This window comes from Neovison vison, chromosome 13 (genome assembly GCF_020171115.1).
Source record: "Neovison vison isolate M4711 chromosome 13, ASM_NN_V1, whole genome shotgun sequence".
Taxonomy (NCBI): Eukaryota; Metazoa; Chordata; class Mammalia; order Carnivora; family Mustelidae; genus Neogale; species Neogale vison.
The window spans coordinates 48650870-48677576 of record NC_058103.1 but is presented as its reverse complement, the minus strand read 5'-3'; the positions used below and the strand labels follow the sequence as shown (position 1 = coordinate 48677576).

At 36.8% G+C, this 26707-nt stretch overlaps 1 protein-coding gene across 1 annotated transcript in view; it reads right to left on the bottom strand.

Annotated features, from left to right (window-relative positions):
• Positions 1–4475: 4475 nt before the first annotated feature.
• Positions 4476–26707, bottom strand: part of MAP4K5 (mitogen-activated protein kinase kinase kinase kinase 5) — a 108111-nt gene continuing 85879 nt past the window's right edge. The window contains exons 24-33 of the mRNA XM_044231533.1: positions 24554–24556; positions 23670–23784; positions 23011–23069; positions 20654–20757; positions 19509–19686; positions 16023–16091; positions 14039–14131; positions 10975–11045; positions 7506–7561; positions 4476–6107 (exon numbers count right to left, since the gene is read on the bottom strand). Coding sequence (XP_044087468.1) covers positions 6020–6107; positions 7506–7561; positions 10975–11045; positions 14039–14131; positions 16023–16091; positions 19509–19686; positions 20654–20757; positions 23011–23069; positions 23670–23784; positions 24554–24556 — 836 coding nt within the window. The 3' untranslated portion in view covers positions 4476–6019. The remainder of the gene's footprint in view (positions 6108–7505; positions 7562–10974; positions 11046–14038; positions 14132–16022; positions 16092–19508; positions 19687–20653; positions 20758–23010; positions 23070–23669; positions 23785–24553; positions 24557–26707) is intronic.

Below are 26707 nucleotides of genomic sequence, written 5' to 3'. Positions count from 1 at the left end.
TAACCACAGTGAAGTAACTAATCCAGGAAGATTAAGACTTGACAAACATGACCAGGATGAAGTCATATATCCAAAATTGAATGTCATATTTAGAGTGTGCTAAATCTTACACTCACCAAAATTGCTGAGGACAGAACTTGTGGTTGAAGATCATAATGATTTAATGAACCATTTCACTCACACGTGGTGAGCAGCTTTGGTTTTTTAAGCTTCCCCAAGTGATGGTTTAGAACTACATAGCACATCTGTTGGTTTTGCCAGTTCAGCATCCACTTATTCTGTTAAAGCCCAACCTTCCTTCCGTCTTCTCCTTTGACTGTGTCACTATGACTGTCATTCAAGGTACCTTCCCCTCCCCAGCCAAGGGATAGCCACCCCCAGGCTGAGCAGGTTCTCTTCCCTCAGGACCAGAATCTCAAAGTGGATTCCTCCCGAGGCCCCAAGGGGGCACGGCCTGGCTCCTGCAACTAGGTCTTCTGTGAGCCCAGTTCTGCTGCTTTTTCTCGAATCTGTAACCACCAAAGAACAGCAGAAGAAGCCAGATTCAGCAACTTAATTGTCACTTATGTATATTTCAGATAGTTTCCTCTGCCTGGAATGCTTTTTGCTGCCATCTTTCTATTTCCAAATACTGCATTTCCATCAGAGATATCGACTAGTTTAATGGCTTTCGTAGATATTTGAGCTATACTTGGTAGGTCTCCATATGGTCCTAAAGGGACTGTCCGGATTCAGACAGATGGATCTGAGATTCACCCTAACTTTCCAATTAACTGTGTGTGAGTGTGGAGGCTATAGGTTGGTGCCAATCAGATCTCCCAGAGAGAAACTGCTGCAAGAAATGAGTTCATCTGCAGAATTCAGCTCAGCTTTGTCCAAGCTTTGGCTTGGCTGCTCCCTGCTAATGACTGAGTTCCCTATGTTTTTTTGTTTTGTTTTTAATCTTATGGCCACTCTATTTTTTTTTTTTTAAAGATCTTATTTATTTATTTGACAGAGATCACAAGTAGGCAGAGAAGCAGACAGAGAGTGAGAGGGGGAAGCAGGCTCACTGCTGAGCCGGGAGCCCGATGTGGGGCTTGATCCCAGGACTCTGGGATCATGACCTGAGCCGAAGGCAGAGGCTTTAACCCACTGAGCCACCCAGGCACCCCTTCCCTTTGGTTTTAAAAGCAGAGCCCATCTTTTCTAACACGAAAACCCTCTCGTGGGCAGTCTTTGCTCTGGGGCTCCCCACTGACTGGCCAGGATGCTCCGCTCACAGAGCCGCACTGCCAGTTTGAGGCTCAGCAAATCCTTCTTTCTCCACTTCTCATTTCACGTGTGTGAGATCTGCCAGAGCCTTCCCGCTTACTCCCACTCACTCTTATTTTCCACACAGCTGGTTCCCCAAGTAAGTCTCATTCCCCCTTCTATGGAAAAATCCATGCCAATGACTCACCTCTCTGGTTTTCTCATTTATAAATAAGAGTCCCACTTTTGGTATCATTGGGTTAATGTTGAAAATTAGAGAATATTCTCCCCAGGACAGGTCTTGGCAGAGACTCTGATGAAAATTTTTATTGACATACATGCAAAAAGAATGCATTGGTCATCAATGTAGAGCTTGTTGAGAAGTGAAAAATGGAACATCTCCAGCACCTCAAAAGCATCCCCTCGGGCACCATCTCAAGATTCCCTCACTCCTGCTCAAAAGTAACCACTATCCTGTAGTGATTTCTAACACTACCGATTACTTTCCGTGTTTTGGAACTCCGTTTAAGTGAGATCTGACAGTCTACTTTTAATGTTTTTAAATGTCTTCTGGATTCTTACCTGGAACCTTATACTTATTTTGGGGGAGAGGTGTGGAAAGGCTTGTTGTGGAAGTTCGTTCTTGCATCGCGGTATCTGACTTGTGAACATCTCACAACTTATCCTTTCAACTGTACATGGACATTTGGGTTGTTTTCAGTTTTGGTAAACTATGGATAATGCGGCTATGAACAATCTTCTTGGTCTTTTGGTAAACATGTTTTTGAGGCGTTCACCTAGGACTAGAAATGCCGGGTGCTGAGATGTGTCCACTGAGGCTGTTTTTCAAAGTGACTGTACCAGTTCCCACTCCTGCCAACAGTGCGTGAGTTCCAGCTGTCCTACATCCTCATCAACACTTTCCTATTGCCCTCTTTTGTCATTTAGTCATGCTGGTGGGATGTGGTGTTATTTTGTAGTGGGATCATTGTTTCAATTTGTGTTTCTCTGGTAACTAATGAATTTGAATACTTTTATCAGTATTTATTGACCTCTTGGATGTTCTTTTTCTATTTAGCTTTATTCAGGTGTATTTTAAAATACCATACAATGTAGTCATTTTAACTGTGCAGATAAATTTTTTTTAGTAAGTTTACAGTTGTGCAGCTATCATCAGTCTCATTTTTTTAAAAGTCTTTTTTAAAAAAAATTTGAGACAGAGAGAGCGAGCGAGCGAGCGCTCATGTGAGCAGGGGGAGGGGCATAGGGAGAAGGGAGCCGGATGTGAGGCTTGATCCCAGGACCCTGGGATCACGACCAACTGCCTGAGCCACTCAGGCGTCCCATCATTTTATTTATTTTTTTAAAGATTTATTTATTTATTTGGGGCAGGGGGAGCGACACAGAGGGAGAGAGAATCTTCAGTAGACTCCCTGCTAAGTACAGAGCCTGAGGTAGGGTTCGATCTCATGACCCCAAGATCAGGACCTGAGCCGAAGAGTCTTAATACTCAACCGACTGAGCCACCCAGGTGCCCCCTCATCTCATTTTAAAACATTTTCATCATCTCAAACAGAAACCTCATGCTCACAGTCACTCTCCCTTCTCAACCCCTGCTCCTAGTCTACCTTCTGCTTCCACAGAATTACCTTTCTGGACATTTCAGATAATCATTACAGTATGGGATCTTTTAGAACTAGTTTCTTTGACCTAACATGTTTTTGAGGCTCATCTGCACTGTAGCATTTATCATATGTTGTTCCTTTTCATTGCTGAATATTCCATTGCATGGAGAGAACACATATTGTTTATCCATTTACCAGCTGGTGGATATTTGGGTTGCTTCTACTTGTTGGCTATTATGGATAATACACCTTTGGGCATTTGCATTCAAGCCTTTATGTGGACATGTTTTCTCTTGGGCAGATACATAGGAGTAGAATTGCCAGGTCATATGGTAAATCTATATTTACTGTTTTAAGAAACTGCCAAACTGTCTTCCAAAGTATTGTGCCATTTTACATTCCTACTAGCAGTGTGTAAGTGCTCTGGCTTCCCCACAACCTCACCAGGGTTTGTATTTGTCTGTCTTTTTTTTTAAAGATTTTATTTGTTCATCTGACAGAGATCACAAGTAGACAGAGAGGCAGGCAGAGAGAGAGAGAGAGAGGGAAGCAGGCTCCCTGCTGAGCAGAGAGCCTGATGCGGGACTTGATCCCAGGACCCTGAGATCATGACCTGAGCCGAAGGCAGTGGCCTAACCCACTGAGCCACCCAGGCACCCTGTCTGTCCTTTTTATTGTAGCCATTTTGGTGGATGTGTGAAAGTACTGCGTTGTTTTAATTTGCATTCCTCTGATCACCAAGGTAGTAGAATACATTTCCATATATTTATTGCTACCCAGATTTTACCTTTTGTGGAGTGTTTATTCTAAATCTTTTGCCCATTTTTCTATTGAGTTGTCTGCCTTTTTTGTTTTTAAAGATCCTATTATTATTATTATTATTATTTAAAGTAACCTCTACATCCAGTGTGGGGCTCAAACTCCCAAACCTGAGACCAAGAGTCACGTGCTCTATTGACTCAGCCAGCAAGTTCCCCGTCTGCCTTTTTTTCTTAAGGATTTGTGGAAGATCTTGTATCTTTTGGGTATATGTGGACACAAGTAATGCAAGTCTCTTCTCTATTTTGTGGCTTGTCCTTTCCTTCTTATAAGGGTGTCCTTAGATAATGGAGTATCTTAATTTTAATTAAGTCCATTTTATATAAACATTTTCTTTTATGATCAAAGCCTTAATGTTCTGTTTGGGAAGTCTTTGCTTACCCCAAGTTTGTGAAGATATTATGTTTTATTTTAAAAGCTCTCCCTCTTATGTGATAGGTTTCCCTCAGATATTTTGTCTTGGTTGTTTTATCATTATTAACAGCACAGGACTATAAGATGATCTGCAGGCTCTGGATGCATGGAGCGGTGGGTGTGTTAACTAGGATTTTCATGTCAGGATCTCTTTAGGTCTTTCCACTTGAACTGGCCAGATTGCACAGAGATTTCACATATTGTTGGAATGGGAAGGTCTGGCTGCCAGGATTCAGTGAAAAGGAGGAGGACATTGATCTTTGTATCTAGTATGTAAATATTTCATTTTCGAGTACAGTCCCTGCCATGGAGTGTATCCAGTGTCCTTCAGTTCAGAGGCCCCCTTTAACATACTCAAAAGAAATAAGCACACACTTACTAAAATCAGATCATATGTACATTTGTAAAGAAAATTTACTTTATATTTTATTTGCATAACATTTTATTGTTTGCATAGTGAAAAGAACAGAGTCACAAGACTCATAGTCTGGCTCAACCACCAACTTGCTGTGTGAACGGGGTGACTCTCTTAACCTGGCTAAACCCTTTTTTCCTCATCTGAAAAATGGAGATGATAATACTATTTTACAGAATTGCTAAAGACTGAAAGATTGTTACACTGTTTTCCTCTCAAGTAACTGCTGAAAATAATCTATACCTCACTATTGCTAACCTCTTGTTCATCATCTCAATGCTAACTGTTCTCAGTAAGTGCATTAAGACAATAGGTACCAAATGTGACACTTTAATTTTGAATACTAACCATAGCAAAGAGAAGCAAACTCATAATGGCACTATCCCTTCTTATTTTTAGAATACTGGTTTTTATAATACTTATTTATACTATCCCATTAGGAATTGAATTTTATTTAAAGATTTTTTTTTCTTAAGCCTACTCAAAATGAATACCTACATATGTGAAAAAAACCAAGATTACACATGTAGCTGCTTTACAGTTCCCCTCTGGTATAGTATAAGTAAAATACATATCATGGGCAGTTAAATACATCCCCCCCTACATCAGGGATGATAATATATATGAATATTAATTTATTATGCATAATCCCTAATGTAAAAAAAATCACAGGTATATTATACTGCTTGTCAAGAATACATACACATGGTAGTCACATCTAGACATACACAGCCCTCTAACAATATTTCAACCATTATCAATATCTTCTGTATGACCCCCTATATTATAATCAAAAACTCAAAACTCCCTCTTAAGGCAATTCTGGATGATCCTGTATTATAAAATACTTGTGTTAAGCAAAACTGCGTGTATGTACTAACCCAAACACACTGCCTTTAACCCCTCAAAGTACTACTCTTAAAAGGTAAACAAAATTTTTATACATTACAAAAAAATTTAAGCTGCTCTGAAACCCTCCTCTGCTAAAAGTTACATATATCACACCACTCCAGCGAGAGATTAATAAATAAGGATTAAATATTCTATTTTACAAAAACATACAGAATGGCCAATGTAAAAGTGAAAGGCTTACTTGACAATTTTTTTTATCAAATTATGCTCATTAAGAAGGAATAAAACATGGTATAAAATAAGAAAACTATCACTAAATTTATCTCTCTCAAGATAATCACAGGAGTTATCTAAAAATATCATGGCACCCTTGTTACAAACATTATTTTTTTTAAAAGACTGTGTTTCCTGGAACTAGAGGACTATTTGTCTCATAGCTTTTATTAAGCAAACTTGATATAACCACCACACAGTGGCAAGAGATAGAACAGCTGTTTCCAGCTACAGAAAATATTGAATTCTACCGTAAGGTACAGATCATTTGAGATATAACCCATAAAAGTTAAAGTAAATCATAGTGTAGTTTGTACTGAACTTAAGAAATTTTTGCTTTCAATGGAGTATGGTCATTTTCCTGTCATTTGAGATCAGTTTTTGTCGTTTAGTAACTATTTTCATGTCCAGCCAAGATGTAAAGATTGCTGTGTGCAGTAGGATTTTCTGTTGGCCTACTTTCCAAAACGACAACCCTGCAATTAAACCAAAACAAAAGGCTTGTTTAAGAGCAAAAATAGAGATTGCATGCTTCACTCAAATACTAATATCAAACAAGGAAAGAGTATCATTGTTCATATTCTCATAAAGATCACAAGTGCACTGTCAAATTCAGCTTTACACTTTATAGCTCAAAAACAAAACAAAAACAACTGATAAATTTATGAGTATAAAATACCGAAAACATTTGAGGATAGTCTCATTATCTTACTCCAACTAAAACCAAATTTGCCTACTCATATATGCCAACAGAAAGTATAATAAAGCTTTAGAACACAATTGATTCTAGAACAACATGAAGGTTAGGGGCGCTGACCTCCTGCACAGTTGAACTTTTCCTGTGTAACTTTTAACTCCCAGCAAACTTAACGATGAATGGCCTACTGCTGACTGAAAGACTTACAGATAACATGAACAGTTGATTCAGTTGATTACCACATATTCTGTATGCTTTATGCATTTACATACTGTATTCTTACGGTAAAGTAAGCTACAGAAAATAGTTATTTTAAAAATTCCAAGAGCAAAAACATTTACAGTACTGTATTGTGTTTATTGAAAAAATCTGCACGTAAGTGCACCCATGCAGTTCAAAACTGTGCTGCTCAAGGATCAACAATATACACTATCAAGAAGGGGGTGAAAGAAGAACTTAGAGAAGAAAACAGGATCTAAGAGACACCCATCCGAACAGTGATTCTATGAGCAGCCGACACTGGAAGACCAGAGGTTTGTCATCCTTGTCTCACAACGGATGCCTACTACTGTAGCCAGTTTTGCTGCAGTAACAATTTTTGGTGGGAAAACAGGAAAGAAGGGGTATTTTATTAGTTGTAGAAGTAGATAATACAGACTCTGGAGAACAAAAACTAGTAAATTTTTTTCCCTAAGATGGCAGTTTTAGAATTTGTCTTTCATTTTGATCACAGAGATGATGTAATTCCTTTTGAGACTGACTTCAGAAATGGAGTCAAATGTTTTCTGATACAAAATGATACAAAAATGTCAGGAGGTGCATATACTTTTGGGTTTATGTTGTGATAGTTAATAGAAGATAACAAACTAGGAACAAATGATAAAAATGAAGGGACCTGAAATATATCATGGTACTAGGGACATAAACAACTCTATTAACACACTTTTTCTTGGTGGACTATAACTATCTCTAGAATCAGGATCCTCACACTGGTGAAAAGACTGCTTCACCGAATATTTAAATTTTTCTTCTCTGTCTCAATAAAGATACAAGGAAATTTCTCTCAGTTGCCGAGCCCTCTAAGAATCCTATTTGAAAGAGTTACAGGGTGATAATATAATTAAGAACACAACTACTGAACTCCTTTGGTAATGAAATTAAACAACCAAACTATTACCTGTCTGATCCCAATAAGCGAAAAACTCTTGTTTCATCTGAAATCTCCTGGGTAACCTATGAAAAGAAAATATCTATAGTCATACCTTCGTCCCCATATTATTTAAATCATAATTTAAAAACTACTTAGAGCAATTATTAAACATGAGGGTAATTTTTTTTTAAAGATTTTATTTATTTGACAGACAGAGATCACATGTAGGCAGAGGGGTAGGCAGAGAGGCAGGCAGAGAGAGAGGGGGAAGCAGGCTCCGCACTGAGCAGAGCCCGATGCGGGCTCAATCCCAACACCCTGGGATCATGACCTGAGCTGAAGGCAGAGGCTTTAACCCACTGAGCCACTCAGGCGCCCCATGGTAATTTTTGATAGGCTCAGTTTCTCAAATGAAATAAATTTCAGTAGGTTTTGTTTTTTGACTGCCTTATTGGTAAGAAATAAATCAACATATATAGAACATCTGATATTAGTCAGGTACTTTCCTTAGAACTCTTTGTGATATATATTATAATTCCCATATTATTTAAAACAAACAAACAAACAAAAATCTAAGGCTCAGAGAAGTTGAGTAACTTGCTTAAGATCATATAACTGGTAGACCCAGGGTTTGAATTCCAGTTTGCTGAACTGCGGAGCCTCGACTCTAACTTCCTTTCCCTCAGTGCAGATGCTTGAGGTGGCACCCAGATCCCCCCTGACTTCCACAGAGCTGTGCTGGGCACTCCCAAATCCTCGTGTCTGACTGTAGTGTTACCTATGGTGTTCCTCTGCTCTATTTTCTCCAAAGCTGTAGAAGGTACAAACTCAGGTGCACACACTATTCCGAAGTGTGGGGAGTTTATACTCCTGGGAATAACACTTAATCAAAAGAGACAGCACCAGCTTCCCACCTTCAAATGAGTCTATTCTGAAATGTGCTCTATACCCTGCCCCAGTGGTCCCTTTAGGGTTAAGCCCTGGCGCCCAGAGTGGGAACCAGTTTATTAATATACTATTTGTTTTTGTTTTTGTTTTTTGCCCCTCTCTTATCTTTCTTTTTTTTTTAAAGATAGATTTATTTATTTATTTATTTGACAGCGATCACAAGCAGGCAGAGAGGCAGGCAGAGAGAGAGGTGGAAGCAGGCTCCCTGCTGAGCACAGAACCCGACTCAGGGCTCGATCACAGGACTCCGGGATCATGACCCGAGCCAAAAGCAGAGGGTTAACCCACTGATCCACCCAGGTGCCCCATCCCCTATCTTTCTTATAATCCTCATTCCATCACTTGATTTTTGGGATCTACTCCCAATAAACTACCCACACTTGATTCCTTGTCTTAGGCCAAGGTCAGCGTTTGGAGGAGTCCAAGCAACAACAGTGTGGATCTAAACAGGTATAAAAATACTCTGTTATCAATGACTTTGCAGTCTAGCTGGGAGAACAGAACTAATAACCTTGAAGCAGGAAGTTAATAGTGCTATACTACATGGAACTGATTCTCGGAGTATTAAGTTCAGAAATGTTCCAATCATTGTCATTGAATGGTTGAGCATTACTTGATGAATATCATAGGCCCAGATGAAGGATGAGAAAACAAAAGAAAGAAAGAGGTAAGCAAGATGAGTTTTTTTCTTAAAATTTTTACCAATATATAATGTATTATTAGCCCCAGGGGTACAGGTCTGTGAATTGCCAAATTTACACACTTCACACAACTCACCATAGCACATACCTTCCCCAATGTCCATAACCCTACCACCCTCTCCACACCCCACCCCCAGCAACCCTCAGTTTGTTTGTGAGATTAAGAGTCTCTAATGGGGGCGCCTGGGTGACTCAGTGGGTTAAGCCTCTGCCTTCGGCTCAGGTCATGATCCCAGGGGCCTGGGATCGAGTCCCGCATCGGGCTCTCAGCTCAGCAGGGAGCCTGCTTCTCCTCATCTCTCTCTGTCTGTCTCTCTGCCTACTTGTGATCTCTCTCTCTGTCAAATAAATAAATAAAATCTTAAAAAAAAAAAAAATAGAGTCTCTTACGGTTTGTCTCTCTCCTGATCCCATCTTGTTTCATTTTTTCCTTCCCTACCCACTAAGCCCCCCACTTAAGCAAGAAGAGTTAAAAATAGGAAATAGAATTTGTATGTGATACAGTGAGAAACAGGTATTTTCTATAGATTTCTAACCACAGGAGTGACACACTGAGAAAAGCATCTAAGGACAATTAATTTTATGGCAGTAAGTAGGACTGCAGGTTTCATTAAATGCAGGGACCTGGTGACATTTAGTGACATGATAACTAGATAAAACTGACATACCAAAGTCAGCTGATTTATGCTGTTTTCTCATGGAAGCATTCTAACTCCAAATTCATGTAAGAGGTACAAATAATCCGTCACATATAAATATGAGCATGCATAAAAATAAAGGTAATTCAAATTGAAGACTTTCAGTTTTAAAATAAATCCCAAATATGTGAGACAATGGTGTAAAAGAATTACAGAGATACTCATATGAGTAGGAAATGTCTACATTAGTATCATCTTAACTATTAGGATTCCTCTCTCAAGGCTGGATGCCAAGTCCCTCTCCTGCATGAAATGTAGCCTGATTATCTCAACTAGAAGTGATTTTTGAAGACACTCCCTTCAAATCCAGACTTTGCCACTTATCTAGTCACTTAACTCTGAGCAAGATAGCTTAACCACTCTGTGCCTACAAAAAATGGAAAAATGAGGGCTCAGTCGGTTCGGTGTCTGCTTTCAACTCAGGTGATGATCCCAGGGTCCTGGGATTAAGCCCTGCATCTGGCTCCCCCAGCTTTTCCCTCTCCCTCTGCTGCTTGTGCTTTCTTGCTTGCTTACTCTCTCTCTCTCTCAAATGAATAAAAATATCTTTAAAAAAAAAAATGGGAATATGAATAGTACCTAATCCCATTGGATTATCGGTTTTAAATAAGCTAATACTTATAAAATGCCTATAACACAGATGTTTTAAATGCTTGTTATTATTTATAATTATACTTCATTATGCCTTACAGTGCTATAATAATAGTGTCTTACATGTTGTTGTACTCAATAATTTACTAAATGAGTTAATAGATTTTTCCTTAGTTCTGTGATCTAATACATAGTAACTTAGAATTTTAAATATAATATTTAAAAAGAAGCTATACATTTATTGGTTATGGAAAGACTTACTAACTTAAGAGAAGTTTAGTAATCTTAGCAATCATATTTCTAAATTACAAAGTAGAGAACTATAACTGTACAAACTCAAGTTCGACAATCCCTTGTGGCCACTGAGAATCATATAATGAATATAAAAGAAAATTATCTGAAGGGGAAATACCAGCAATTTTGCTCTACCAATTCATAGCACTAAAGGCACTAAACAGAGTAATGTGGGTTCAGAAAGAAAATGCATAAAATGCATAAAATGTTTCGACATTTAAAATCTTTTGTGGAAATCACGGGAGGTGAAATGAGAAGCCTTACCTCATCTGATTTGAAGCTTTTACCCTGCATTCCATGTTTCCAGAAAGCCAACACACTATCTTGAAGGCATACTAAAAAAGATTAGAGAGAACTGAAACTAAAAGCACGGAGTAATTCATTATACATTTCCTTCACTGTTTTAAATAAATACTAATGTAAAGCTCTCCAAGTGCTTGGTGCAAAATTCCACCGTCTAGACCATCAGTTCCCAACATTTTTGTGGCTAAGCCATGCCTAAGCCCAAATAATTTATTGAGGCAGGGTCATGCAAGTTTTCAAAGATACATATAACAGGCATTCATTTAAACATGGGCTAACTTCTACTGAGCTGGATATCAACACTGATTTCTCTTTCATATGTTACGATGAATAAAAAAATAAAACATATAATTGGGGTTTTGGATTAAAAACATGGTTATTTAAATACTGTCATACAATTACAAGTAGCTATTAAGGAAGCATCTTTCATTTATACTTACATTCCCTACTGCAAATTTTATTTTAAAACATTAACCTGTCTTACAATCCAAAGTGTAACCACACACTGAGTATTTATGATCTGGCAAGCCAGTTCTTATTCAGAGGGGCACCCAGCTATAGTTCTCACAGCTGCGGCCTTCAGTCCCCCAACCCCACCCACCTCAGGCCTCTGGAGCCCCCTGGGCATTTGCCCTGGACTTGGGAGGCCCCATTGTCCACAGGATGGTTCACTGCCAAGCTTGCTCACCTTCCCAATGGCTTTGGGGCTTTGGATTCAGGAGTGACCATGACCCCAAAGTGTGGCCACTGTATAACATGCCACAGCCCCTCTGACTCCCTACCCATCTCCCCTGTTCTCCTGGTGTGGCCTGAAGGTCTTGGAGGGAAACCTGTTCTTATGCCTTGTCCATCTCTATCTTCTGCTTGGTTTCAAGCAGGCTTGGGGCCACTGAGGCACCCTTATGGGGTAACTCAGAGGTTTAGAACTACAGTAGGCAGGCCACACAACTTTCGGGGAAGAGACAGGCCCTTCCTGGCAGGGGGCTTCAGTCATTGAAGTGCAGACAGTGAGGGAGAGAGCCCATTTGATTTTGGAGAGTTAGTCACATACCCTACACAGTAAAGGTAAAGAGAGAAAGTGACTGAAGCATTTTGTTTCTTACTAGAATACGGACTCTGTAAAAAGTTAATATAAGAATGTTCTGGGAATATAAGTTAGCTCAATAAAAATAAAAGTATATTACAGTAACAAATCACATGCTTTACTAACTGTGACAAATAAAAAGACTTAGTTACTAGTTTCATTTTTAAAAGGTGATTTAAAGGGACTCTTTTTTTTTTTTTTACCCAGGAGGATCTTTGTAATTATTTCCAAGTTCACTTAAGAAATAATTAAGCTTAAGAGGAACAAACTTCTGTGTAACAATTAAAATTCCTTGAAAAATGTGACACATATGAAAAAGTTTAGGTACCAGTATGTTTCAGTTAAAATGAAAAGGAACTAAAGATCTATATGTCAGAATCCCTACTGAAAATATTAAATCTTGGAAATTGGTATGCAATATCCAGCACATAAAGGAGTGAAAGAAGAAACTAGTTTCAAAATCCATTTTGTCTGGCCATCTACAGAACGTTTAAGTTTCCTGCTTCAATAAATTAAATTTTCCAGTTTGAAGCAAATTACTTTTATTTAAAATGTTTTACACAGAGGGATGAATGTACTTTGTAAAAGGGCAAAATTCCAGTTGAGAAATCATTAAAATATTTAATAGATAAAACAGAAACTTTCTAAATGTTGAGAAACATTTTAAGAATATGCATTTAATTATGAAATACATGTATTTTTATGGCCCAAATGAAAATTGACAACTTAGTTTTTAACTGTTTTTGACTTATAGTAGAGTCATATAATATATTGTTCAAAATACTTCGTTATGGTATTTTTTCATAAGTTCTATCATCCCTGGGAAAATATTTACTGACACATAACCAATGAGGATGCAAACAACAATAAAATATAATAATTTTTATCATAAAACCAATGAGTATCCAGAGTAAAATACTCATTGACAAGGAAGCAAATTAAAATGGCATTAGTTTCCAAGTCCTATGGGAAACTAGTTATTTATACATAAGTGGACCTAAAAGCAATTACCATCAACACACCAACCAGAACTTAACATGGCAAAAAATTAAAGCATATCTAATACCATTAATCACATCACACAAATACCTTTATGATTTGGAAAAAAACTGGAAGAACATAATTCACTTCATGCAGCAAAGGGAACAATGAACAGAAATTTAAAAAATGATTTCAAGTTTTAAATACCCAGGAAACAATAATAGAAGATTTATTAATATCTGTATCTGCACAGATATAGCAATTGGCCACATGTGGCTATTAACATTAAAATTACATTGATTTTCTTATTTTTAAAAGATTATTTATTTATTTATTTGAGAGAGAGAGAAAGAAAGAGAGAGAGAGCGAGCGAGAGAGAGAGAGAGCACAAAAGGGAGGTGGGTCAGAGGAAGCAGCAGACTCCCTGCAGAGCTGGAAGCCTGATGTGGGACTCGATCCTGAGACTCCAGGATTATGACCTGAGCCAAAGGCAGTTGCTTAACCAACTGAGCCACCCAGGCACCCCAAATTACATCAAAATAAAAAAATTAAAATTATCAGTAGCCACGTTTCAAGTACTTAACAGGTGTGATTAATGACTACTATATTTAAAAGCACACAAAACATTTCCACATCACTGAAACTTGTGGACAACCCTAAGTATGGAATCAAAAAAATCAAGTATTCTAAACACATTATTAAAAAAACAGAGGCCTAGACAAAATAGGTGAAGGGGATGAAGAGGTAAACTTCCAGTTATAAGACAAGTCAATGGGATGTAAAGTACAATATAGGGAATAAAGTCAACATCACTGTAGCAACTCTGTATGGTGACAGATACTAACTAGACTTATTATGGGGATCATTTCATAATGTATAAAATATCAAATGACTATGATGTATATCTCAAACAGGATATTGTATGTCAATATACTGAAATTTCTAAAAAAGCAGACTTACCTACAGATTCAATGCGAAAATCAAAACTTAGCTCGGAGGCCAGTTTCTTACTTGATTTTAGTCTTCCTTGTAGATTTACAATTTTTACAAATTCTTAAAAAAAGAAAAAGCAAGTCAAAACTGGAAATGCAGATCTTCTAAAAATAAATGGAACTTGTTATGTGGATTTTATATGGATACAGAACAAATATTTTTAATAAAGTTCAACTATTTATTGTCATGATTCAAATATGCCCACTGAAAAACTGTCATTAATATGTGTAAAACTGTTTTATAAGACATAAAAGTGCCTTCTTTAGTACATACTATTTTTTTTTCTTTTTTTCTTTCTCTTTAGGATATACTGAACACTTACATTCTCATTTTTTAAAAAGCAAGATATATCAAAGTGGCGAACTTAGTGTCCAAGTACTTAGCAAATGGGGTTGATTTTTTTCCCTTACCAATTATATAACATATGATAAGTAATATTTGTAGTAATCCATAACTGTAGTATATGAATAATATTGTATAGAGGTACACAGGAGCAACAAACAGTACTTCTCAAGGGTCATAATTTCTTATAAGTAAACTCTGGGATGGTGAGTATACATAAATCTATTTTTCACCTATTTGTTTTTAATTTAACCATCTTTAACTCTGACTTAGAACACACCCTTTCCCTGCATTACTTTCTTACCTACCATGATTTGTGATTATAGGCCTATCTCTACTGCTGCTTACTAAAACTGATTTATACTGTATAGATGACAACTCAATTTTAAAGTATTCTGTTCCCTTAAAAAAAACCCCAAAGCTCAAAGAAGTCACCTTTCCATTTACCTTCAATAATTGGGAAATGGAGGGCTCAGCCAATCAAAGGTTTTTGACATTTTTAGATAAAATACATAAATTAACAAAATGAAAACTAAGCACAATTTATTTTCGTTAGATTTATCAGAAAGTTTAGGGATTTCAGCACTAAATGTTCAACATTATTAATATTAAATTTTGATGATTTACTTAATCACTACTGAACTTCCTACTTGTTTGGATAAAAAAGAATTTATCAAATTCACTTAAAAGTAACAGAGTAACACTTCAATCTTACCAGTACTTAAAGAATCAAAAGTACTTAAAGAATGGATGATGGGTGAATGAAACAATTTAGGCTTTGGTTTACTTCTCTATAATAGATCTTTATGATTCTTTAAGGCAAATTCACTACGGAAGTCTTTAGAGAATAGAAATTAGGACAAAAATACAGGCACATTCAGTAATAGAACAAATTTTAAAATTTTCAAAATTGCCCTGAACACCTATGGACAGGTCCTAATTTAAAAATATTGGAATACTGCCAAGTTTCAAGTATAATTTTAAGTCTGTGTGAATTTTACCTTGCATGATTTACTGTATAAAAATAAGTGGGTTTTAAGAAGCAGACTTCTTTGAAAATTGAAATAATGCCTGTTGTTGAAGTTTTTTCTGCTTCTCAACTGCTTATAGTACAACATACTTCTATCACTAACATCTCTCCCTGAATCAAAAGAATCACGAGCAGCAGGTGAAGGTGTCAATTCTATATGTTAGACTCTCACTTCTACAGGACTCTCAAAGTTCATGTCATATGACAAAGTGACTATATTAGTATAACCTTCTATTTTTTCCATTAATTACAGTGAGGTAGGAAAAAACCCTCAGTTTTATACAGAATTTTATAAAGAATAGTTTTATACAAAATTTTACCCAAGGGTTATGGAAAGCTGTCCTAATATATTTCCAAGTAGGTCCAACAAAATAAAGAAAAAGTTAACAGAGAATAGTATTAACAAACAGATCAATTAATTACTATATCCATAGCCAATTTAGGTTTCTCATCAATTAAAAAAAGTCACTTTTAAAGGAAAAGTGAAAATCTTGAATTATAGTATAGTAGAATTAATTCCATTAAAAGGTCTATTATATCAAGTAGTATACTCGGAATAAAATTTAAAATAGTACTTACTATCTAAACACACTAAAACGGTATCTCTCTCCAACTGTGTTACATGAATGGAATCTAACTGTTGGCTGCCTTAGAAGGGGAAAAAAAACAGGGTTACCGTTATATGACATGCTTTAAAAAACAGAACTTAGAAAAGAAACACAAATTCTGAATTTTTTGTTATTTAAAACTAGTCTTTAAAATTTAACACAGAAATTATATTTTGTAATTATGTTTCCTTTCAAAAAATGTATGTAGGTCAACTTAGAACAGACCTAAGTCCTAAGCACAGCTAAATGAGCTGAGAAAAACTCAACTTTGCATTTAATTAATACCTCACCTAGTTATAGAAAGGCGAGTTATAAACTTAAAATGAAGTCACAGGTAAATATGGTGAAGAAAGTAAATATGTGCTATACAATGACTAGATTTTGCTGTGTATTTTACAGTAGCCAAGGTCAGTTAGGTGAATCATAGAATCTGAGATAAAAATAAGCCAGTAATTCAGAAAAAGCAAAAAGAGTAATGAAATTATGATCAGAGAGAAACTTTCTTGGTGTTGGTGTATATGTGTGTATGCGTAAGTGGGACCTCTATTAAGAGGCTAGAGAGTAATATAATGGACAATACTGTCAATGACATTTTTCCAGGAAGCAACTCTCATAACTTTGCTGATATTCATGGGGCTCCTCTAACAGGTGTGATGACATTTTGTTAAAACAACTCATTTTAGGCATTTCAGTTTGCCTGAATGGTCTAGCAAGCACTCAGCAGGGGAGAGAAGCAGAGGAAGAGGCAGAAGGAGACTGCCCTCAGAGGAGGGAGCCTGAGGCAGGACTCGATCCCAGGACCCTGGTATCAAGCAAGACATGAGCCGAGGGCAGATACCTAACTGACTGAGCACCCAGGCTCCCATATAGCAGTTGTTTTTATTTATTTTTTTAAAGATTTTATTTATTTATTTGACAGAGAGAAATCACAAGTAGACAGAGAGGCAGGCAGAGAGAGAGAGGGAAGCAGGCTCCCTGCTGAGCAGAGAGCCCGATGCGGCACTCGATCCCAGGACCCTGAGATCATGACCTGAGCCGAAGGCAGCGGCTTAACCCACTGAGCCACCCAGGCGCCCCTAGCAGTTGTTTTTAATTGTATCTCTTTGGGAAGCCCTCTTCCTTAGAAACTGCACATTTGAACATAAACACAAGTTTTATATATTACTTTGGGGGTTTGTGGACCTTTCAAAAAGTGCAAAGTGAAGCATTTAGATCTACAGAACTGATCAACCATTGGTCCCTCAGGCAACACCCCAAAATATAGTTTTTCTCACTAAATCTACATACATGCATTTATTCAACAAATATTTACTGAGTGCTGATAATTTGCTAAGCATCACCCTTGGAGATAACGATACTACAGTAATAAATCAAACTAAGATTGAAAGAGTCTTGGAATAGGAGTTCATTTTAACTGTTAAAACTGTTGCCAACTCAAGGCCTGACCTCAACAATGAACACAGATGGGAGGTGGATTAACAATCATCTGCAAAAATGGAGAAGCCTAATAAGGACAACCTCTGCTTGATATGAATGATTACCCTTAAACAGAGTCCTGGTTCTCAGAAAGTAATTTTGGGTCTGCCTTAATTTTAGCCTAGACAATGTTCAAAGTGGGTAGAATAGTAACCTCTGGCATTAAAAAACAAAGCAACCCTCCCACCCCCACCAGGGGCACCGGGGTGGCTCAGTGGGTTGATCCTCTGTCTTCGGCTTGGGTCAAGATCTCAGGATCCTGGGATTGAGCCCCTCAGTGGGGAACCTGCTTCCTCCTCTCTCTCTCTGCCTTCCATTTCTCCCTACTTGTCATCTCTCTCTCTCTCTGTCAAATAAATAAATAAATAAATAAATATCTTAAAAACAAAAACAGAAACAAAAAAACCACAAAGCTCTCAACTCACAAATTAAAAAAAAAGACTTACTAAATGTTTATCTTTGAGCAATGTAACCTCTTACTATATCAAACAGAGGAAGGTGGGTGCAAATACAGATAACTATATGAAATGCCTTGCTCTATACTACTATTATATACTAACCAGTTTAAAAAAAAAAAAAGTTGGGTCTGTCTACCAAAAATGATCTTTGTTTTTAAATAAACTGATGTATAACTCTTCTTTTTAGCTGTAACTACATAATAGAAACATGTTTTTTTGGGCTGTTTATATTTCATGATAATAAAACAATGTTATTTGCATCTTCAGGAATTTTGTGAGCCACATGACATCAGGTTGGTAGTTTAAAAGATTCCCTTGATGGGAGTATTTATACCACAGAAATGGACAACTGCTATAAGCCAGGCTTCTCTGTACCCCAAGTGCCTGTTGTTAAATATCAGAACACCACTGGTTCATATTGAATCTTATTCCCAAAGTGACATTGGTGTGGTTCTACATCAACTTCAATAGCTGGGTTGTATAAAGAGTTCTTATAATTTAGCTTATAAATGAGCAAAAGATATTTAATAAGATATTTAATAAGAACGGTCAAATTTGATGCTTGTAACAAATTTCTTCACAAGGTAATAAGGAAATATAACAGTAGTAAGTAATGAAATAGTTCTAACTGAACCTTGCTGGACTTCAGATGTAAAAAAAGATAAATATAGGGTTACAAATGATCAAATAATACACTAGCAAACCAAACAGTAAAAGATCCCCTTCATCTCACTTAATTTGTAGGTTTTTAAAAATTCTTGGTTGATTTGTTTCAATTTTAAAGTTTAAGAATAATCTTCCCAACCTTTTCAAAGCTTTCAATGAGACACATTGGGTAAAATCCTAGGCTAGCAAACCATTCTTAAAAAGCACAAGGGCCATTTCCCAGTATCTTTAAATGGTAAAGCTTGGAGGTCACACAAGCTTCTAGTCAAGTCTGAAAAGCACCTGAACCTAATGATTCTAGGAAGTGTGGGGGGAAAAATGATAGAGCTTCTCTTTGCTTGAGAAGCTGATAAAATCCGAAAAATGTCTTAGAAAATTCAAGTATTTAGTAAGTTCAAAAATTAACTGTTAACAACTAAGGTCTTTTTATGTCAGGAATCATTAAAATTTTTCTTGGTAAAATAATTTGTATCAATTGCCTCAGGCATACAGAGATCATAAATAATATGTACATGTTCTTCTGGACTTACTTGGAAACCTATGCTGACTAACTCTTTGAACCAGCCCATGCTAATTGAGCTTACTCTGCTTCTTCTTCTTTTTTTTTTTTTTTTTTTTAAGGTTTTACTTATTTATTTGACAGAGAGAGATCACAAACAGAGAGGCAGCAGAAAGAGAGGAGGAAGCAGGCTCCCGGCTGAGCAGAGAGTCCGATGTGGGGTTTGATCCCAGGACCCTGAGATTATGACCTGAGCTGAAGGCAGAGGCTTTAACCCACTGAGCCACCCAGGCACCCTCTGCTTCTTTTAAAATATGTAAAAGTCTCAATATTTTAACCTAAGGTTAAAAACACTTACCTGCGCCAATTTCTGTAAACCATGAAGATGCAGAGTTCAAATTGATTGTCTCAAACTGAACAACCTGATTTGATTCAGTACCCTTGCTAATAGCTACACAGACCATAGGGTACTCCTGTTCTGGTATTACTAGCATTTCAAAAACATTCAAAGGACTTGGCAAAGGAAAATCAAAGTGCTGCAAAAAATAAACAACAGAAGTATAATTTAGAAATAATCTCCCCCATTCATAATGTTGAATAAAGCCAACAGAAAGGCTTTCTTGATTGATCTACTTCTAATAAAGGACTGCCTCTAAAGTGACCATGATAAGGTTGAATTTTCTGTAACATTATGTTTTAGAGAATTGGCCAGATTCATCTTTATGGCTGTAATGTTTCTATAAGTTTATTAACAGAAGTTAAAGAGAAACTTTAACAAGAATACAAAAACCCCTAAAGCAAGTAAACACCCATAAATAACTGTAAATGTGTAGATCCCAGATAGTAGCATTGAGACCATATAATTTTAAACATTTTGTATTTTTTTTTTTGAGAAGAGGGAGGAGGGGTAGGTGGAGAGGGAGAGAGAGAATTTTTTTTAAAATTTTTAATTTTTAAATTAACATATAATGTATTATTAGCCCCAGGAGTACATGTCTGTGAATCGCCAGGTTTACACACTTCACAGCATTCACCATAGCACATACCCTCTCCAATGTCCATAACCCCACCTCCCTCTACCTACCCCGCTCCCCACCGGCAAACCTCGGTTTGTTTTGTGAGATTAAGAGTCTCTTATGGTTTGTCTCCCTCCTGATCCCCTCTTGTTTCATTTATTCTTTTTCCTAACCCCCCACACCCCCTACATTGCCTCTTAACTTCCTCAAATCAGGGAGATCATATGATAATTGTCTTTCTCTGATTGACTTATTTCGCGAAGCATAATACCCGAGAGGGAGAGAGAGAATCTTAAGCAGGCTCTATGCTCAGCGTGGAGTCTAACATGGGAGCAATCTCACAACCTTGAGCTGATGACCTGAACCAAAATTAAGTCTGATACTCAACTGATTGAGCCACCCAGGCACCCTGAGATCATATAATTTTAGCTTCAGTTATATACTAGTGTTTTCTAAAGAAGAAAACTATAAACAAAGTAATATATACCTTTATCAACATGAACTTCTGCATTGGCTCATACCACTGAAGTAAAACAATTCCAGACTGTAAAGCTCCACAGAGGTATTTATGTCCTGTGTAAGGGTTTCTGACTGGAAAAAAACAAAGCAAAACAGACACAACCAAAACACTGAGTACCTTGATATGAAAACACAATTAGTTGAGTTCATTAAAAGCAACAACTGAGTAATGCTCATCTAAGCAATGCTGATACATGGGAAAAACAAGGAAATGTGGCTTGCCATTGATATCAAAATATGGATGGAAGAAATGATCTGAAGTGATTACATAGCTGATAAAGAAAAATGACTGTTTCTGTTCACAAGGACGATAAAAATAAGTAAAGAAAAATGAAATCTTTTTTTTGGCTTTGTTACCCTTTCCTTTTCACTCTCTTATCTCAAATTTTAAATTATGTGTAATTGCTTCTAAACATCTTTAATAGACTAGTTTGTTAAACACAGGAACCTTCTACAAGCGACTGTTTTAAACAGTAAAACATCTAAACTAGTATGCAACCTAAGGAGCTGTTTAAGTAAACTGACTGAAACAAAGTCTAGGAAGCAACTGAAATCTATGATTTCATCTTTGGCATAGTAGTTTACTTAAGGCAAGATGAAAATAACTTTTATATTTACTAAAGATGTAACTTAACTTGATTCAAATCTACAGAAACTCATAATTGGTCTTTCTTTCTCCCCAATTTGACTCCCATCAGCAACTATGAATACTGATTGTAAAAGTAGTTATTTGCAAATAAGCTCTATCTTAATATATTTATGAGTTTACACCTTAGATTGTAAACTTCTAGACCCTTCTTGAGTCTTAGATCTTGGGAATCTGATAACAGACATGGACCTGACTCTACTTAGAAAAATGCTTAAGAAATTTGTTTATAACTAAGAAAGTATCCCATGGAACTATGCAGCATGAAGATCAATGAAAAACCTCACTGCTTCAACAAACAGAATTAAATGGGAAGTTAAGAGCCAGGATCTGAAGTCATGGACCAGGTCTGACCCCAGGTTCTGTTTCTTACTAGCAACATAACAAATGTCATGGTATTTTCTGAGGGTTACATGAGGTAAAATAATTATATATTACAAAATTCAACCTTGCTCCAAAGGAAGTCTGGCGTTTGCCCTCCTTGTAGGAGGTAATCTCAAAGCCTCAGGAATGTCATGTCTGATAGGAGTGTCTTTGCCTGGGACCTTGGGTCACTGAATATTCTAACAATATGATTTAGAGTGGGGGCTCGCAACACTGGACATTTTTAGGGGAGGGACAGTCATGCCAAATAGACCAACAATGTGATTTAGGATAGGGGTTTGTGTCATGCAGTATCAAATGACCTTCCGAGGGATTGGATGCTGAAATCGGCCATGTGGACAACCAAGCCTGTGTGAGGGAGCCCTAATAAAAACTCTGAGTATTGAGGCTGGAGTATGCTCCATGTATATTGTAACACATCACTGCCAGAAAAGCAACACTGTTTATTACTCCAGTGGGAGAGGACAACAGAAGCTCTATGTTTGGTGCTATTCCCAGACTCTGCCCTATGCCCATTCTCTCTTGGCTGATTTTAATTTCTATCCCTTCCCTGTAATAAATTGTGACTATGAGTATAACCACTTTCAGTGAGTTGAGTCCTTCTAGAGAATTTTTTTTAAAGATTTTATTTATTTGTTTGACAGAGAGAGATCACAAGTAGGCATACAGACAGACAGACAGAGAGGGAGAAGCAGGCTCCCCGCCAAGCAGAGAGCCCAATGTGGGGCTCGATCCCAGGACCCTGAGATCATGACCTGAGCTGAAGGCAGAGGCTTAACCCACTGAACCACCCACGTGTCCCCTTCTAGAGAATTTTTTAACATTAGGGTGGTTTTGGAAACCCCCCAAACTTGCAATTGGTGTCAGAAGTGAGGGTGGTCTTACGTGGACTGTTCCTTCTAACTTCATAGTTAGCTAAAGTCCTATAATAATGCTTGTAGAGCACTAACCTGTAATGGTTACATAAATGGAGGTGTTAAATAAATGTACTTACCATTTAATAAATGGTAAGCTAGGAGAGATTTGGGAGACTCAGGGAGTTTGGTTAAAAAACACTAGGAACACTATTCTCTGAGAAAGCATTAGGACTATTATCTCCAAACATTTTTAAGCCATGTCCTGCCACACAGTCTTGTGCTTCAGACTTGTCCTTAACTACTTGTCCTTAACTACTTATTAAAAACAAATATAAAGCCTACCTTCCTTCTTATTTCCTAAGACTCTCTGTGGTCTTAAAGATTTTAAAAAATGTTCAAAATTCTAATCATCCAGTTTGAGAAATAGCGGTTACTTACCTATGCAACATTTGTGGCAGCCTTTTGTATCAGGAATCTTTGTTGTTAAAGCGAACTTTCTGAAACACAGGACAATATAAACGGACTCTCCTGCAGCGGCTCCCAGACAGTGATTTGTGACTTGGCTGCACCAGAGCCAGTCAAGGAGCTTTACAAAACCAATCGTAGACTCCAGCCCCCAAACTACCTGATTCTCCAGAACTGATAGGACCTGGGAATCTATATTTATAAAATTCTGTAAGTGGTCCTCCTGCACAGTCAAGCTAAGGAAACACTGATCTTTTGAATTCTACATGAAGTGCACTTTAGTATAAACTACCTTTCAGAATTAAACAAAGGAAGTTTTTTAGTGGGAAAGGAAAACTGGCTATTTTACTTTATTTATTTATTTTTAAAAAGATTTTATTTATTTATTTATTTGACAGACAGATTACAAGTAGGCAGAGAAGCAGGCAGAGAGAAAGAGGAGGATGCAGGTTCCCCACTGAGCAGAGAGCCTGATGCAGGGCTCGATCCCAGGACTCTGGGATCATGACCTGAGCCGAAGGCAGAGGCTTTTACCCACTGAGCCACCCAGATGCCCCAAAAACTGGCTATTAAAAAAAAAAAAAAAAGATATTAATACCCCTCACTCCCAACAGAATTAAAATATTTTGTACCTTGGTAGTATGCGATCTGGAAACCTGTGAGTTTGAATATGGGCAGCTAATCCTGGTTTTTTGGCTTGTTCAAACAAAGCTATAAGGTTATGAGAATAGAGTTGAAAGGTTTTTCCTATAAAAGAGAAACATGTTACTTTCATTAGAATCTTTTATAGCAGAAAAACAAGAATTTTCAAGCAAAAGAAAACATAATTACCTTCTATAATGAGGTAGTCCAGAAATGTTCAAAGAGCCAAGTAAAATAGAAACACACATACACACAAACAAAAAACAAAAACACAGTTAGTATATTTTGAAAGATAACAGAGTTTTAAGAAAGTAGATAATTATGTTTCCTAATACATGAATTAGGTATATTTTGACTAACAGGTGATCTGGGCAGAATATATATAAGCCTTAATTAAGCCAGCACAGAAAGAAAAAACTGTTAAACATTGTTGTAAGGGGACTGAGTTATAATGATGTGCATGTGAGTATTTTAGTATATAACACGGGAAATTCTGTAAAACTATATTACGCTATCTTTCTGGGATAGACCTATTGATCAAGAATTTATCAAATTACTTTGGTTTAAAATTATGAATGAGGTCTTAAATATAACAACAGATAAAAATACTAAGAAAAGAAAAGCAAACTAATATTATGTGACATAATACCAGGATAATACAATTTCCATACAATCAAAACCACAGGTGTGTTAAGCAGGCAAAGATAAGGAAAATACCTACTGACTCCTTATTATGTACAGTATGGTACTACAACAACACAGAACAAGTGTTTATCAGTTTACTACTAGAAAACATAAATATACAGTTGACCCTTAAACATGAGTTTGAACTCTGTGGGTCTGGTTATAGTGAACCTTCTTAGGTTAAGTGAACCTTCTTAAACATAAGTACAGTACAGTACTGTTAATGTATTTTCTCTTATGATTTTCTTAATAAGATTCTTACTTTATTATAAGAATATAGTATAAAACACATATAACATATAAACATGTGGTAATCAACTGTTTATGTTACTGGTAAGACTTCCAGTCAGCAAGAGGCTGAAAGTACTTAAGTTTTTGGAGACTCATAAGTTAGAGGGATTTTCTTTTTTTTTCTTTCTTTTTTTTTTTTTTTTAAAGATTTCATTTATTTATTTGACAGAGAGAAATCACAAGTAGACTGAGAGGCAGGCAGAGAGAGAGAGGGAAGCAGGCTCCCTGCTGAGCAGAGAGCCCGATGCAGGACTCGATCCCAGGACCCTGAGATCATGACCTGAGCTGAAGGCAGTGGCTCAACCCACTGAGCCACCCAGGTGCCCCAGTTAGAGGGATTTTCAAAGTGCTCGGGGGGTCCGCAACCCTAACCTCTGTATTATTCAAGGGTTAACTGTGTATGATATAGTCTTATGATACAGTACTGAGTCTTACCCCCAACAAAACTCCCTGTGTTTTCTTAGAATGCAAACATTATGCCTGACACCATACCATAGCCTTCCTATCTCCATTCCCTGCTAGTAGCTAGCTAGGTAATTAAACACACATGTATATGTATGTGTGCATGTCCACCACAAACAAAGACCCTTAGGCAGAATGATGTCTTGCCCTACTGAGTTCTGCTACTTACCTGCATTCAGTAGTATTGCTCATTTTAACTAGATATGGAAATAACTAATTTACAGGCTAACTTTTACCCATTTTCCAAGTGATTTTATATATATATATAATATATATATATAAAATATTTTATATATATAATGTATTCTGTGTGGTATATATATAAAATGTATTCTGTGTGGTTTTTAAGCTTATAGCCAAAGGCAGGTATGAGGAGGGATAAAAACAGCTATGAGAGTAAGAGGAAAGTGATATTATATGTATGCAAATCAGAATTGTTAAACAGAACCAGGTTTAAGTTTATTTTTATAACAGTATATATTAATATTTTGGTGAAAAAAGTTAAAAAACTGGGGGAAACATAATTAAAATCAAAGCAATTAAGTACTTTTTCAAGGACCCCAGCTTTATGGAAGTCATTTATGCACAATCAAATAATATGTTCTTTGTAAACAGTGTCATCAGCTCAGATACATAAATTTCTGAAGAATCTCTATTAGGCAATGGTTAGTGGAAGAGTTCAAGTTATAAAGACATACTTAAAATTATGAAAATGACATTTCTTAAATTAGGCCACAATTCATAATGATCACAGTAAGGCTGTGTATTAGCACTGATGCTTTAAAGCATAAGTAGCTGAAAGGTACTAAAAAGTCTGACAGTACAGTAAATAAGAGCCAGGATATAATACTCACATATAGAGAAAAACTGAAAAAAACTTAAGAAATACTAAAATAATTAATTATTCTAAGTAGAGAGAGGGGTGAATGCTATTTTAGTAATTGATAACATTAGGTTTATTAAGAGACAGAGAGAAATAATTAACTCTCTTGTACTCTACTATCAGAATGAAAGTGAGCAGCAAACCTCTGGGTAGTCACTTAAATCTAAAATGCAAAAAAAAAGGTTTTGGTAGGTAAGAATTGGGAAAAAAAAAAAAAAGCACCCCAAATACCACCTACCTGCCTCCCAACAACCACCAAAAAGGAAAACACAAAAATAACAGAAGAGGCTGCTCTGGAATACACTTATTTCTAAGAGTTTAAAACATCAGTCCAAAATGGTTATACCATCTGGTCCATAATAACATGAATGCTGTCAGCAAACACCTGTGTAAGCCCTCACTGTGTAAGTGAAGTGTTTGCTATCATCTCATTTAATCCTCACAGCAGCTTCATGAGGCTGGTATTGTTTCCATCATCCTCATTTTACAGTTACGAAAACAAAGGCTCAGAGAGGATGACTTGCTCAAATCACAGAGAAAGGAAGCGGCTAAATCCTTTACTTTCCCTTCAACTGTTAATTCTCAAAGGAAGGCAAATGGTACTAGGATAGTTGGGGGGGGGTTCCTGAGTGAAAAGGGGTGGCCTCAGGCGATAATCACTGTGATACTACTACTTCTTGGGTGCTTAGATCCTGGGCAGATTTGGGA